The sequence below is a fragment of the Emys orbicularis genome, chromosome 3, assembly GCF_028017835.1.
Source record: "Emys orbicularis isolate rEmyOrb1 chromosome 3, rEmyOrb1.hap1, whole genome shotgun sequence".
Lineage (NCBI taxonomy): Eukaryota > Metazoa > Chordata > Testudines > Emydidae > Emys > Emys orbicularis.
In genome coordinates this window covers 206,213,585-206,227,787 of record NC_088685.1, presented here as the reverse complement: position 1 = coordinate 206,227,787, position 14,203 = coordinate 206,213,585, and the positions used below count along the sequence as shown (strand labels likewise).

Sequence of the window (14,203 nt, the reverse complement as noted above, 5' to 3'; positions counted from 1 at the left end):
TATCCAGTGAAACCTTCCTGTCTGTTACTTGTCTTTCAGGGAAGAAAGCTTATGTGCACCTGCTTAGCGTATGCTGGACTCTCACAAATAGAATCCAGGGCACAAGAGCGTCCCTATACTGGGGGGAATGGAATATGGAGACATGAAAATGATACATTTTGTGAGGGGCTCTTTCGGGGTAGGGAGAAAAGAACAGGGCAGTGTCCCACACTTTCTTCATGAATAGGGTGTTCAGTTACCATAACGTGTGGATCTTGGGATCAGCCAGAGGCTAGGACCATCATGCAGTCAGAGGCCACAAACCTGTTGAGGCTCTTCAATTGGCTGGGAGCTGCCTGTTTTGAGCTACAGTTCTACACTGTAGGACTTTCAATCTCCTGCTAAGTCAAGCTTGGACCATCTTTGACAGCTTATACCTGGTCTGGGACGTTCTCCATCTGGCATGTAGGGATGGTCTGTCACTCACCCTTCTGTCCCTTGACTAGGAGGAGGCATTTGACAGAGTGAATCATTTGTGCTGTCCAGGCATTCAGCTTCAGTCTTTGTTTTGTGGGGTTCCTCCAGGTGCTATGTGCCTCTGCAGTTTCTGGTCAAACTCAAATGGGCCCTGACCGAACCTGTCATCTTTGATCAAGGAGTTTGTCACTGGCCTCCCGGTCTGGTCTTTGTCATTAAGCCCTTCCTCTGTCTCCTCCATCAGGGGTTGGTGCTACAGGAGCTGGACTTGCAACTCCTGCCACCATACTAGGACATTTGTGATATCTGGTGTGAGTGGAGACTTGCCAAACCATCTCTTCGGCAGCCTCCTCATCCAAGTCAGCTGGGTCAAGAGCTCTGGCTCGATGGTTGGAACTGGGTGTCAGGTAAGCTCGTTCTCACCTGTGCTCTGTGCCATCCAGTAAGGCGTGGGTTTGCTGCTCTATCTTGGCATGTGTGTCTCTACTACCGAGTCGTCCCTGCTGGTTAACTGAACCGATTTGGAGGCCTATGTGTCTGACCGGCAGAAGACATGGACAGGGTTTTTCCAGTGCCTTTCCCATTGATGGAAGTCCCTGGTCATCGAACAGTTGGTTCTCTCCATGCTCTGACCCCCATCCCTCATTGCCCTGGCCAGTTTCCAGAGAATGGTCGTGGAGATCTTCTGTCCAGGGAAACAATGGGCCTTTGCGTATTTTCTGAGCCTCTCCCTAAAAGAGGACAGTCAGGATCTGTGTCAGTGATCTGTGTCAGCAGCTCCAATATGACTAGCAGCTCTTTTACATCAGCCTGAAAAGTCTCCCCAAAGACCTGTCTGAGTAGCCAGTCTTTTATTAGGATCTCCTAAGGACCCGAAAGCATTTCTGTGATGTCTGTAGTGGTTGTTGGAGAGAAGACCTTCTCCTAGAGCTCCTGCTGCATAATCCCCATCCTTCTTCACAGGTGGTGGAGACCCCTTCAGTGTGCTGGCTGGTATCACCAGAATCAGAGACCTCCTGGACCATGGCCAGTGGGTCTGGGTGGACTTCAGGGTGCTCACCCAGCGCATGGGGTTGACAACTCCTTGTCTCCCCCTCTGTGTGCTCCAGGAGGTGAAGGCCACCCTGCTCTCCAACTCTCTTGCATGTCTTAAGTGGGTCCTGCAGGAGGTGCGCCCTGCCTTCCTGGCCCTCCAGAGCATGATGCCAGGACCCCTCCAGGACCCTGGCCCTGTGAATGCCTTCAGCCACCTCCAGCACACTGTCTAGTATCCAGCCAGTTTGCATCCAAGTTGCACTCAGGGAACTCATCTATGCACTCATGTTGCACACTGTGCATTTCCTCACTGTTGTTTCTTGCCCTGATAGCAAACAGCAGGACATCCTTCTACCTAGCGAGGGGAACTGATGCAGGAGGCTGATGAGGCGGGGGAACCCTGCCTACCTGAACACAGATGGGCCAGTGGGCCAGCCTCTATTCAACTCTGGTCCCACAGCTCACTAGGGATATTAGTTGGTGGCTCTTGCATGAGATTATGAGCATGGGCTTGGATACATCCAACACCTGCCCTTCTGCAACAAGAGGGAGACCTTGGCGCATGCCTACCTAGGGTGCCAGGTTGCAGCCCCATTTCCACCTTCTCTAGAATCCCCTGCTGAGGTTCTGGCTGCACTTCTCCCCCACTTCTGTTCCTATACACATACCCATCCAGGCCTCCACAAAGTTGCAGGACCCCCTCATCAGCCTCCTCCTGGAACTGGCCAAACTGGCCATCAGTCCAGGAGGAGGCACCTTGACAGGGAGGTTCTCTGTGCCTGTGGGCCTACTTCCATGTCTTGGTTATCTTGTGGATCCATGCAGAGTTCCTTTGGGTGGCATCCACCTACTCCTTGGACTCCTTTGCGGAGTCTTGAGCTCTGGGAGTCTCTGCTCAGTGCCCCCTGCCGGTTCCCTCATTTTGAACCTTTGACTTGGACACCCATTCCTGTTTTATCATTTGTTGTCCCACGGAATCACTTGTTTTGTTGGGATCTATGGCCCCTTCCTCTATTGAGGTGGGGATGGAGATTTTTGTCCTCGGTGGTCTTTGGCACACCTTCACAGAATTCAGATAGGCTGCAGATATATGCTCTTGACTGTGTATCTATGGTTAGGACCTCTCTAGGCAGGGTTTCTGTGGTTAGAGTCCTCCAGAGGTGGAGACTAGAGCATAGTTCTCCAATCCACACATGGCCAAAAGCTCGGCGCTATGGCTAGAGTGACTCTGGACAGTGCTCTAGCCATCTCTCCATGGTCATATGGGCCTGGGAGCAATAATCAGTGAAGAGCAGCCAGAGCCAGAGACTTTGGGACCGTATCATAGGAACAACACCAGAGCCTCTTAGGTATCGCTATCCAGCAGGGTTAGTGAGACTCGAGTCAGCTGACCCATGTCAGGAAACCCTGTGCTTTGAGCGTTTCTACCGCATTATAACCCTAGGTTAAGGATTTTCTGACCCATACTTGAACCTAAGGCTCTGGCATCCTCACTGCAGTGGACAGACCCAAGTCAAAGTAACAATATCCCAGAGTGCCTAGCGCCCGCCCCCGCATGTCAACACTCTAGCCCTACAAATGAGTTGCACTATGGGGAAATTCTACTGCCCACCCTGTTTCCTAAATGTGATGGTGCTTTTGATGGGACCCAGGTGCCCATAAAGAGCACGAGTACATAGACTGCCTAATTTGCTCCTTTGGTGGCTGTCAGTAGAATGACTGCAGTTTGAGAAGGCTTTTGACTGAACTACTGAGAATTGGGCTCTCCACCTCTAGGCTGAGTCACATCGGCAGGAAAATGCTCATGTCCCGAGGATAATTAGCACATCAGCCTCCAGGGCTGTTAAACTATTAATATGAAACTTTGCAATTCTTAATTTTTAAAATGGGACGATCAATGAAGGTGTTCTTGTTGGTTTGATTGATTGATTGATTTGATTTTTGTCTGTTTGTTTTGAAGTTTGACATAAAACATAGGTTTCAGAGGAAAAGCACACACACGCACCAGCCTGGCTGCCGCCGGCTGCGGGGCGGTGAATTGCATCCCCAGGGATTGGAGTGCAGTGTGCTCCAACACTCCCTGGAATCCCTTATCACTGCCCCTGCTGCACCTTGGGAGGCAAGGATAAGGGATCCCTGGGAGGCTGTGGGGAAGTTTGGGGGCTGTCTCCCTCTCACCGCCCTCACAGTGCACACTGCCTGGGTGCCCCTGCACAAGCAGCCCTAGGGAGGGTGGGGCTGGGGGGTGGGGGGGGCCAGGAGCAAGAGTCAGAGAGCAGAGCAGGACCAGGCACCTGCCCTGCAGGGAAGGGGAACATGTCCAGGGGAGGGATGACCCCCAACATCCCGGCAGCCAGGAGCCACCTGTCTCTCACCTGTCAGCTTTGCTCCCTGCTCTGGGCAAGCTCTGCTCAGCAGCAAGGAGGAGCCAAAGCTGCTGCTGCAGGAGCTGCAGGGAGGTTTTGGGGCTGGGTCCCTCTCACCGCCCTGACCGTGCACGCTGCCCGGGTGTCCCAGCATACGCAGCCCAAGGGAGGTGGCGGGGGAAGAGAGTAGAGTGGGGACCAAGCAGCTGCCCTGCAGGGACGGGGAGCAGCCAGGGTGTTGTGGGGTCATCCCTCCCCGAGCCGTGCTGAGCTGGAGCTCTGCCACTCCCCATCCCTGCTAGGCAGCCGCTTGGTCCTTGCTCTGCTCTCTGGCGTCCCCTGCCTTCTTGGGGCGGCATGTGCAAGGATACCTGGGCAGTGTGCGCCAAACTCTGGCTGTGCTCGTGTGACCAGGAAGCAGCTCTCTCTGCAAAAAGCTTCTTCTGATCGGTCTCCACTGAAAACCCTGCAGGCTGATCTGAGCTGCTGCCCTTTGTAAAGGGGGATGAGGTGTCTGTTTGCAATAGAGTGCAATAGACTGCACCACAGATAGTTGGCATAGAGAGGACTAAGGAAGTTGCCCCAAGAAACTCTGGGATACATCTGGAGGATTTCTTGAACCCAAGTCATGCTGGGGCTGCATGCACACAGGAAAGCAATAGGGCTCAGCCCCTAGGTCCCAACTTAGCCCAACCTAGCCCGGGCCCACATGCCTGTGTCTAACTGATCACCATATTTGGGGTCAGGAAGGAATTTTCTCCCAGGTCAAATTGGCTGAGACCTTGGGGTTTAAATTAGTGTAAATGGTGAATTCTCTGTAACGTGAAGGCTTTAACCCATGATTTGAGGACTTCAGTGACTCAGCCAGAGGTTAGGGATCTATTACAGGAGTGGGGCGGGTGAGGTTCTGTGGCCTGTAATGTGCAGGAGGTCAGACTAGATAATCACGATGGTCCCTTCTGACCTTAAAGCAGGGATGGACAAACTTTTTGGCCCGAGGGCTACATCGGGGTTGCGCAACTGTATGGAGGGCCAGGTAGGGAAGGCTGTGCCCCTGCCCCCTATCTGCCCCCTCCCACTTCCTGCCCCCTGACTGCCCCCCTCAGAATCACAGACCCATCCAACCCCCCCTGCTCCCTGTCCCCTGACTGCCCCGACCCCTATCCACACACACCCCGACAGCCCCCCCGGGACTCCCACCCCCTATCCAACTGCCCTCTGCTCCTCGTCCCCTGACCACCCCCTCCCGGGACCCCCGCCCCTAACTGCCCCCCGGGATCCCACCCCCTTATCCAACTCCCCCTGCTCCCTGTCCCCTGACTGCCCTCCCGACCCCTATCCACATCCCCGCCCCCTGACAGGCCCCCTGGGACTCCCACTCCCAACCCTCCCTGTTCCCCATCCCCTGACCGCCTCCCCAGAACCTCCGCCCATCCAACCGCCCCCTCCTCCCTGACTGCTCCCCAGGACCCCCGCTCCCTTACCCAACCCCGCCACTCCCCACCCCCTTACCAGCAGCAGGAGCTCGCAGCCATGACACCCGGCCAGAGCCAGCTGCGCTCCCCACGCTGCCCAGCAGGAGCGGTGGGCCAGAGCACAGCCTGTGCGGCGGCATGGCTGCAGGGGAGGGGGGACAGCGGGGGAGAGGCCGGGGACTAGGCTCCCCGGCTGGGAGTTCAGGGGCCAGGCAGGACTGTCCCGTGGGCTGGATGTGGCCCACGGGCCATAGTTTGCCCATGTCTGCCTTAAAGTCTATGAATCTATCTAGGAATACAGGTTCAGACCCTCCAGCCCTGCAGGGGCCTGAGACCGTAGGTTCGAGCCCAATGTTAACACAATTGGTGTGTGGACACAAGGTGGTTTAGGCTCAAGCTACATTGCTGTGTAGACTTATCCTTAGTTACCAAGTAAGGCTTTGTCACACCAATGCATGTTCACCAAATATGCAAATTAAGGCAACAATTTCATTTGCATCAATTCCAGCTTTGGGGATTTTCATCCTTAGCGGTGAAGAGGCCTTGGCCTTTATACCTCCCTTCTGGCTCTCTTCATCCTGCTCCAACTTCTTGGCAGTGCAGCTCTAGAGAACCTGTACTGCTAGGAGCTGCCCTGCTTGCAACAAGCTATGGAATCCATGGGGATGGAAGAGGAGGAGAAGGAGAAGAATGAATTTCCACAGTATTGAGGAGCTGATCTGGGCCCAAATGTAAAGTTAAAGAACTTTATCTTTCTTCACCTCTTCCTTTCTGCTCCTGCAGTGCAAAGGCACATACAGAATGGGTGAGGAGAAGGGAAAAGCATTCTCTCCAATAAATGTTAACGTCCAAGGTACTAATTATATCCAGGTTAGTTCCGTCTTTTAATAGAGATGGCCGTCAGATTGTAGATTTTGTCAGACCTGATTACCCAAATCAAGGGTACTCTCTCCCACATTCACATGGAAGGGATCCAACTCACGTGGAGCCAAATAAGTCTTGTTTGAATACCTTTATATGAATGAGGTTGGCCCTCAAAGAAAGCCATGTTTTTACAATTTTAGCACTTCATTAAACCACAAGAAATAACTATTTCTGCTAGTTTATCTTAGTTCAGTTTATCTGGCTGTGTTGTATTCCGTCTTTCTTTTACTATTTACCTCATCACCACCCCATTTATTGTCCATCCTAGAGGAGCATCATTTCAAAAGGAGAGAGCTCTGTAAATCTAAACAAAATTACATGCAGCATCTTTCTCCGTTCTTCCCTTATGAGAGTTTTCTGGCTTGGCCTGCTCGTCAAGTGACAGCTTGATAGAGAATACACCTCTACCCCGATATAACGCTGTCCTCGGGAGCCAAAAAATCTTACCGCGTTATAGGTGAAACCGCATTATATTGAACTTGCTTTGATCCGCCAGAGTGCGCAGCCCCGCCCCCCTGGAGCACTGCTTTACCGCGTTATATCCGAATTTGTGTTATATCGGGTCGCATTATATCGGGGTAGAGGTGTATTAAGAGAAAATACAAGACAGTAAGTCCAAAACTACAATTTCAGGGGAGTGGCTGGAAATGAATGCAAATTACACCTGTACTCAGCAATAGAGATACAGGGCCAAATTCTTCTCTCAGTTACACCAGAGTAAATCAAGTTATGGTCATGAACTTAGTCTCAAGTGACCTGTGTTTAATTCCAGGCTCTATCATAGGCTGACCCCTTGTGTGACAATGTAGTTCCATATCTGTATTATGCAGATAACAGTACTTTCTTACTCTCAACTTTTGTCAGTCCTTCCTGTTTAGATTGTAGGATCTGCAGGGCAGGTGTTGTCTCTGATAGAGCCTAGTAAAATGGAGCCCTGAGCTCTCATCTGGGACTGCTTGGCACTACTCTAATACAAATAATAATGATTAACTGACTTCATAGATATTTTCTGTTAAGTTTGTCACTTGATGAGCAGGTCAAGACAAACGGATAAAAATCTCTAAGTGCAGTTCAAAAACAATAAATTTCCTCCACCAGAGATAGAATGTAATTATCCAGAAATACATTGTCTTATTGTAACGTAACCAGGCTGAACATAGAAACAGGCTGAGACAAGCTAGAAAGAGACTGAAACCAAACCAGGGAAGTGGAGAAGAGTTGTTCACTCAGGAAACAAACCTTCCTTTCAATGCAACATCCCAAATCTTTGACGCAAGAAAGTTCAATGTCTGTATGAGCTGTATTGTCAGGTCTATTTCCTAAGTGCCCAACCCTTTCTATCTTCTTTGGGATAATTAGCTGTAGGGATGTTTTCACAAGTGTGGCTCCATAAATAGTTCCTTTAGCAAACCAATGTTAAATGTCTGTAAACTAGACTTCTGTAATTCGTTGTGGATGCCAATCACTTAGCTTCCTTGCTTTTGCAAGCTGTTTCGCTCTAAATTAGTGTTACACGGAAAAGAATTGATGGTTAGACAATCGGAAGTGGTATTTAATAATCCTTGAAGCCCGCATGATGCATACCTAATAGTTTTGCCTCTGTGCAAAAGTCTTAATTAAATAGAGTTGCGTATTGCCTGCTGAAGTGAGGTGGTAGAAGCCATGTATGTGGCTAAGGGTAGAATACATGTACATAATACTAACTTCAGAGAACTCTGCTTGTAAGTAGTAACTTTTCTTTCTCTGTGAGCCTGATTTCTGAAGGCTCTCACATGCCGAGATTTAGTGACAAAAAGGAGTGAGCTGACCCTAGAATTTTAAGAACACAAGATTTCTAATGGGTCTTGACAGTTCAAGGGCTAAAGAAGCATTTTAATCTTTTGTGCCCACCCAGTCTCCATACAAATGTAAATATCTTTCTTTAACAATTTGCCAAGAAATCTGGTTTTAATTTGTTAGCAGCAACCCCCATTTCCCGCAGCTTTTTCAGAGTCATGTCACAAGTTTGGCGGCACTTTGACGTTTTTCTCTGTCACTGTGTCATTGTTTATATGATGTCTGCTTCTTCTGTCCTCCTTTTTATGCCTGGAATATTTTTCTTTAATTATTTCACTGGCTAAAAGGAATTTGGGATTACTAGACAGGATGAGAGTAGATTAGCCTTTTTTCTTTCCTCAACAAGCCTTGAAGTTCCCATAGGAAATAAATAGTATTCCCAAAACATACAGCGGTTTTTATTTTTTTAAATTAACTAAAATGATTAGGCCTAATAGAGAACATAAAGGAAATATCACCAATAATAGTTGAGTGTCTTATTGGTATATGTAGTGTCCACTATTGTTATTTATGACCTTTTCTGTCTTCTATTGTGGACTTATTCCAGCCTTAGGGAGTTTACTTTACTCCTAATAGCAAAAGGCTCTCTAGTTCCCACAGAGTCATTCAGAGACTGACTCATACTCCTTATGTTAATTGTTCAGCTCTCAAATTACAGCACTTACAGGGTGTGGCTCCAAGGGGAACATCCACTGTACTTATAGGGCATGTTCAGAAGTGTTTCACATATAAATCATTTTGTTTTTTATTTTTGATGCCTTAACCCTTTTCTGTCATGGTTTATGGGAGAAGCATTTGAAAACAAAATAGAAAGGTCTCAGATAGTATAATAATCTATCAGGAGTTCACCTCTGAACTATGAATTTCAAACCAGGCTCAGGTCAAAAGCGAAATGATATTTGTTGTCTCAGTGTTTGTCTGGGACCTTTTATCCTCATTCCAAAACCACCACACAGTCCAGGCAAGTATCATTCTCTGTATAGGATAGAGCTGAGGTTCGTTGGCTGACATATTGAGTATGGGCAGCACCTGTCTACAGTCTTCCTTGGTCTACTTTGTACTCTCAGGTTTCTAAGTGCTACTTTTCACCAACTACTTACTGTTCCCCCCTCCCCCGCCTCCACTCCCCACCAAAAAAGCACCTAATGGACAAGTGGTCACATCTCAATTGGCCCCCTTTTTGGCAATCTCAGCAGAGTGAATGAGATTTGACGCTGTGCTACTCAACGGCCTTAGAGTTAATCTCTCCAGGGGAGAGTGGAAGCGTATTGGTGGGGCAGCACAGGGGGAAAAACTGCTGCTATCCAGGCTCTAATTGTTCTTTGGCTAAATAGGACTTTATTCTCCAGGACTGTCATCCAGTAATTATTGGGTGAGGTTCGTTGTGTTGTGTTGTGCAGGAGGTCAGACTAGATGATTGTAAATGTCATTCCTTGACGTAAAATCTACGCGAAATTCACTGTAAAATTGAAAAATAAAAACCAAACCAGCTCGCCCTCACACGCACCCCCTTACAGAGCTCCCCTCCCTGATAATGCACAATCTTATGGGAACTCATTACATCAAATGGGGGAAAGAGTTGGGGCAGGTATTTCTAATTCATGTGAAAATAATTTGGGTTAGATTTTGAGATTGAAATTATGTATGCATTTGCCTGTGCTTACTTTGTGTGTGCATTACTACAAACGTGCATGGAGAGTAGGTGCACATGTCTGGCACTAGGTGCGTGCACATGTCTGGCTCCAGGTGCACGCACAATTGTCCATAGAATTTACATCTGAAAATCAGGCTCATAACATCTGCACTTTTTTTTAACTAACTACCCAAATGGCCAGATTTCTTCCCCCACCCTTCCTCTCCTCTCCACTCACAAAACAGGAAACTGTTTCCACTGAGTCATTTCACTGGGGAGAGAGGTGAGGTTTGGCCCCCCTCCCAAAGAACAAACAGGGCTAGTCCCCCAGAGCCGTCAGGTTCCCAAGTTATGTCACAGGCACTGGTCACGTACACATTCGCTTTGTGCCTCCACAGTCCCTCTTGGCTTTCCTTGGCTCCTGCTGGCTGCCTAGCAGCATAACTGCCCCTTCTAGGCCCACAGTGCAGTACAGGCGGCAAAGTAAGACCGCAGTCTCCCCATCTGCAGAGGCTGGCCCCAGCGGAGTTCTTTAACTAGATTGGATAGGAACGATTCTGCAACAGAGACAATTCCCACCCACCCCACTGCCATTTCTCTTCTTCCCCGCCACCTTACTCTGCCAAGTTCTTATCCCTTCTGTACACAGCCTCCAAAGATTACACTGATGTAAAGTGTCCGGGAGTTAGCAGTGAGGTCAGCAAACAGCCTAAGTCTCTGTAAAATTGGTTCATTGTGAAAGGAAATGCTCACAGCTTGAGGAGAAGAGCATTTCCCTTTCTTTTCCCCCATCTCCAAATTACATAAAACCATGGTACTGCTGTTAGTTGAGACCAGAAAGAATCCCCCTGTGGCCTCAGAGTGGCCAACCACGTCAAGCCCTGATCATCAAAATGTTAGTATTAAAAGTTTTAACCCTTGCCTTCTTAAATTGAGTAAGTAATACTCTGCATATTTTTAGTAAATATGGAAAATTATGGGAATTCTTCAGAGAATAAGGGTATAGACCACTGCGCCACTCAGTCGCTTCAGAAAAAAACTGACAAACACACTGTCTGCAACAGAGATTCCTGGCATTTGTCACAGTTTGAGCCACAAAGATGTCAGATATTTGCCAATGGTTTCCTCAGATGGTTTGGAATCTACATCCTTTACATTACATTCTTGTTTGTTTGTGGTATATCTTAACGTGCAAAATATGTGTAGTGGGAGCCTGAGAGGGGAGCAAACTGACTAAGGTGTCCCAAATATTATAAAATTTAAAATAATTTTATTCTGAGCTGCTTCTCTAGGCTGTTCAGATTAAAAATAATAAAGAACATCTGTAAGTCATGGCATTAGCAGCAGAGTTTTATTTTCTGTAATAGAAGTTTAATGGCTCACATTTTAAACCTATGTTTTCTTTTGGAGCAGAAAGAAAAGCTTTCTAGTGGGACCTCTGAATATTTTGCTGAATCTACTGAAAACGAAAAGTGTAAAATTCCTCCAACTCGACAGATAAAGCAAGACATCTTGCAAAAGCTGTATGTCTACCTCTTTTTTTTTTTCCTATTTGTAAGATGTTAAATATATGATTTGACAATGAGTAATGTAGTCTGGCGTACATAGTGAAATGTCAAGTAATGTGCACCCTTTTCTGTATATATAGGATTACTATAGGCTAGTAAACATAGACAGGCAACTGACTATGAATAAGCATATAAAAACACCCATTCTCATTTTATAGAATACCAGATATGGCCATTACAACCCACTTATATCCCTCGTAGCAACAGGCAGAACCAACATGCTTCCTCTAAAGAAAATTTGAGCCAAAACAAATACATGTGATGTTTGAATCTGGTGAAAAACAGTTTTTTAAAAAGATTCACCTCCTCCCCTTCTGTGTGTGAGTCTGCAATATACAGATGGGGAAGAGGGTCCTGGTAAAAGTTTATTTAAGCCCGCTTTGTGCTCCCCCAATCCTGGGCCAGCTGTGTGTCAGACTGTCCCCGGTGCAAGTTAGAGAAGCCAATGGCCCTAAAGGGTTATTACAGCATCTGGGGATCAATGGATTGCAGTGAGTGCTGGCAATACCCTCTTTAGCCCTAGTCACATCCCCTGTGCTGGCTACAGACAGGGGATTAGGATGGGAGCCACTTTGGTGGCTCTACATCACTGGAAGGTTCCCCATTTCTGAATTGCTTCTCCCACGGCAGGATATGCTGGCTTTAGAGCTGGTTTGCATCAGCAGAAAGCAGTTTCAGCAAGGGAAAAGCTGTGCTGAGATCTTAGACTTTAAATCCTACATATGCAGCTTTTGTACTTCTGCATCATGTTAATCTTCCAGCCTATGTGGAGTTTAGATTTGTGTGTAACATGTGCAGCTGAACAGTGTTTATGTACTGACACTCCAATCAAGTCTCTTGTAATTCCATTTTCCTTTAATACTTTTTGGAATATCATCCACTTATCTTACCTAAGTCCTTCTCCAGATGAACAGGCTTGATATCAGCTGGGTAGAGGTTAAATTTTAGTAATACTTTGAAATGTACCAGGAGAAATTCCAGAGAAACGTCCTAAATTAGATTAGAACTAACTCTCCCTCTTTCTCTGCATGTTGCGCATACGTATGTATGTGTATGGTTTGAAACCATATAGGCACATTTTGAAGCACTTCTTTATCTAGCCAGTTTGGGAAGGAATTCAAAATACTTATGCAGTATTGACCCCTAACATCTGTAATGAATCTAGTTCTGCCTGTTGGAATAAAATTTGAACTCCTTCAGCTTAGTCATTAATAATTAGGATTCCCCTAATGCAGTGGAAAATCAGATGGATAGTGCTTGATACTATCCACACTAGACAAACGTTATTGTCAAGATGATATACAGGCCATCTTTTTCCAAATTCAGAATGTGGTTGCCCTAGTCATCTTTCAGAATTTGTAAAAAGGGCTGTAAAAATCAGTAACAATTCTTTATTATTAAAAACAAAATACCTTTTTATTACAGTGTGAAAAGGACAGAAACAAGGAACAGTAACGTGAGCAAACCTCAAACCAGCAAGGACACAATGCAAGTGTATCTTGGCTTAGGGGACTCGGAGACAGGGAGCAGGAAGAAGGAACATCAAGCTCCTTCCGATCCTCAGTCTGAAGTAAAATGTAGGAGTATAGGACAACCAAAGGATTGCATAAATACAGCTGAGAGCAACTCGGAGCTTCCTGCCTTAGAACTGGAAAATCATGTTAATCAGAGACAGCCAGATGATGCTAGCAGCCAGCAAAAACTTCACTCTGCAGAGTGGTTAAAGATGAGACTTCTAAGCAGTAACCCTCCATGTAGCTGTGAGTCAGCACTGCCAGATCCAAAAGAAAGTCAAAGAGTGACTAAAACACAGAATCAACAAAAGAGTTGTGGTTCAGGGGAAGAGTTAGACCATTGCAAGAAAGTATCTTCTGAACAGGGTCACTTAATCCCCAGAGACGTAGAAAGGAAAAAGAGCAACTCTGATTGTTTAGAACCATCTTCGGAGGAGAAGTCCCTACTGAATTCCAAGTTATTTTCTAAGCAAGACTTGGCAAAAGCCATGTCTGATGAAGAGTCACTTACTTTAGGAAAAGTTCCCCCAAGACCTGTTTTCATAAAAAATAATATACCAGTAATACAGACAAACCAAAATGAGCCAGCCACAACCACTGAAGAATTATCCCTAATGCCGCTATCCTCTTATTTAAAATTTAACTTCAAGCCTTCGGAGAAACTTATCCAAAAAAGAAAGAAAGAGGGAGAAGATGGGCCCAGAAAGTTAAAACTACGGAGACTTAAGAAGTAATGATGTATTAAATATTACCAAGGTGAAATCAGTTATGCAACCAAACCTGTATTCAATAGACAGACATATTTGGTGAGTTTTTAGGAAGCAGTTCAGAATAAAAAGAAGTGATCAAAATACTGAATGTTAAACATAGTGTCTATGTTTGCTAAACTTTCTAATGATGAAACTGATTCATTAAATGCCTTAATCATTTGGAAGTTTAACAAAAGCACACTTGATTTTACCCTGTCAACATTAAGATATTTAAATATTTAGCAAAACAAGGATGTAGTGTTAGACAATGAATGAATATTCCATACATAAAATGTTAATATTTAAAGCTAGACATTCTATAGGGATGTGTTTTGATACTACTAATAAATCAGCATCTGGAGATCTGATGACAAAAAATGCTAAAGTAACTTCCACTATTGTCAGCTAACTGGTACAGACAAATTCTCCATTTTTCTGCAGACTACTAAACTCAACATTTTATTTATTGGTAAAAGCTCATCATTTAGGCTTTTAGGGGGGGAAATACTTGGTTAATTCATCTGATCTTTGGAACCTTTTAAAGCAAATAAATACTAATGAAAAAATACCCTAGTATAGTGCTCTCATCTAAAATATTTTCAAGTAACACTTTAGCCAGATTAAAAACTGATATGTGCAACAGTCAT

General features: G+C 46.1%; 1 protein-coding gene across 2 annotated transcripts in view; it reads left to right on the top strand.

Annotated features, from left to right (window-relative positions):
- The window catches only part of SLX4IP (SLX4 interacting protein), a 124,951-nt gene extending 111,410 nt beyond the window's left edge, over positions 1-13,541 (top strand). For both annotated transcript variants that reach the window (XM_065401711.1, XM_065401709.1), the window contains 2 exons: positions 11,139-11,248; positions 12,719-13,541. In XM_065401711.1, coding sequence (XP_065257783.1) covers positions 11,139-11,248; positions 12,719-13,541 — 933 coding nt within the window. The remainder of the gene's footprint in view (positions 1-11,138; positions 11,249-12,718) is intronic.
- The last annotated feature ends 662 nt before the right edge of the window (positions 13,542-14,203 follow it).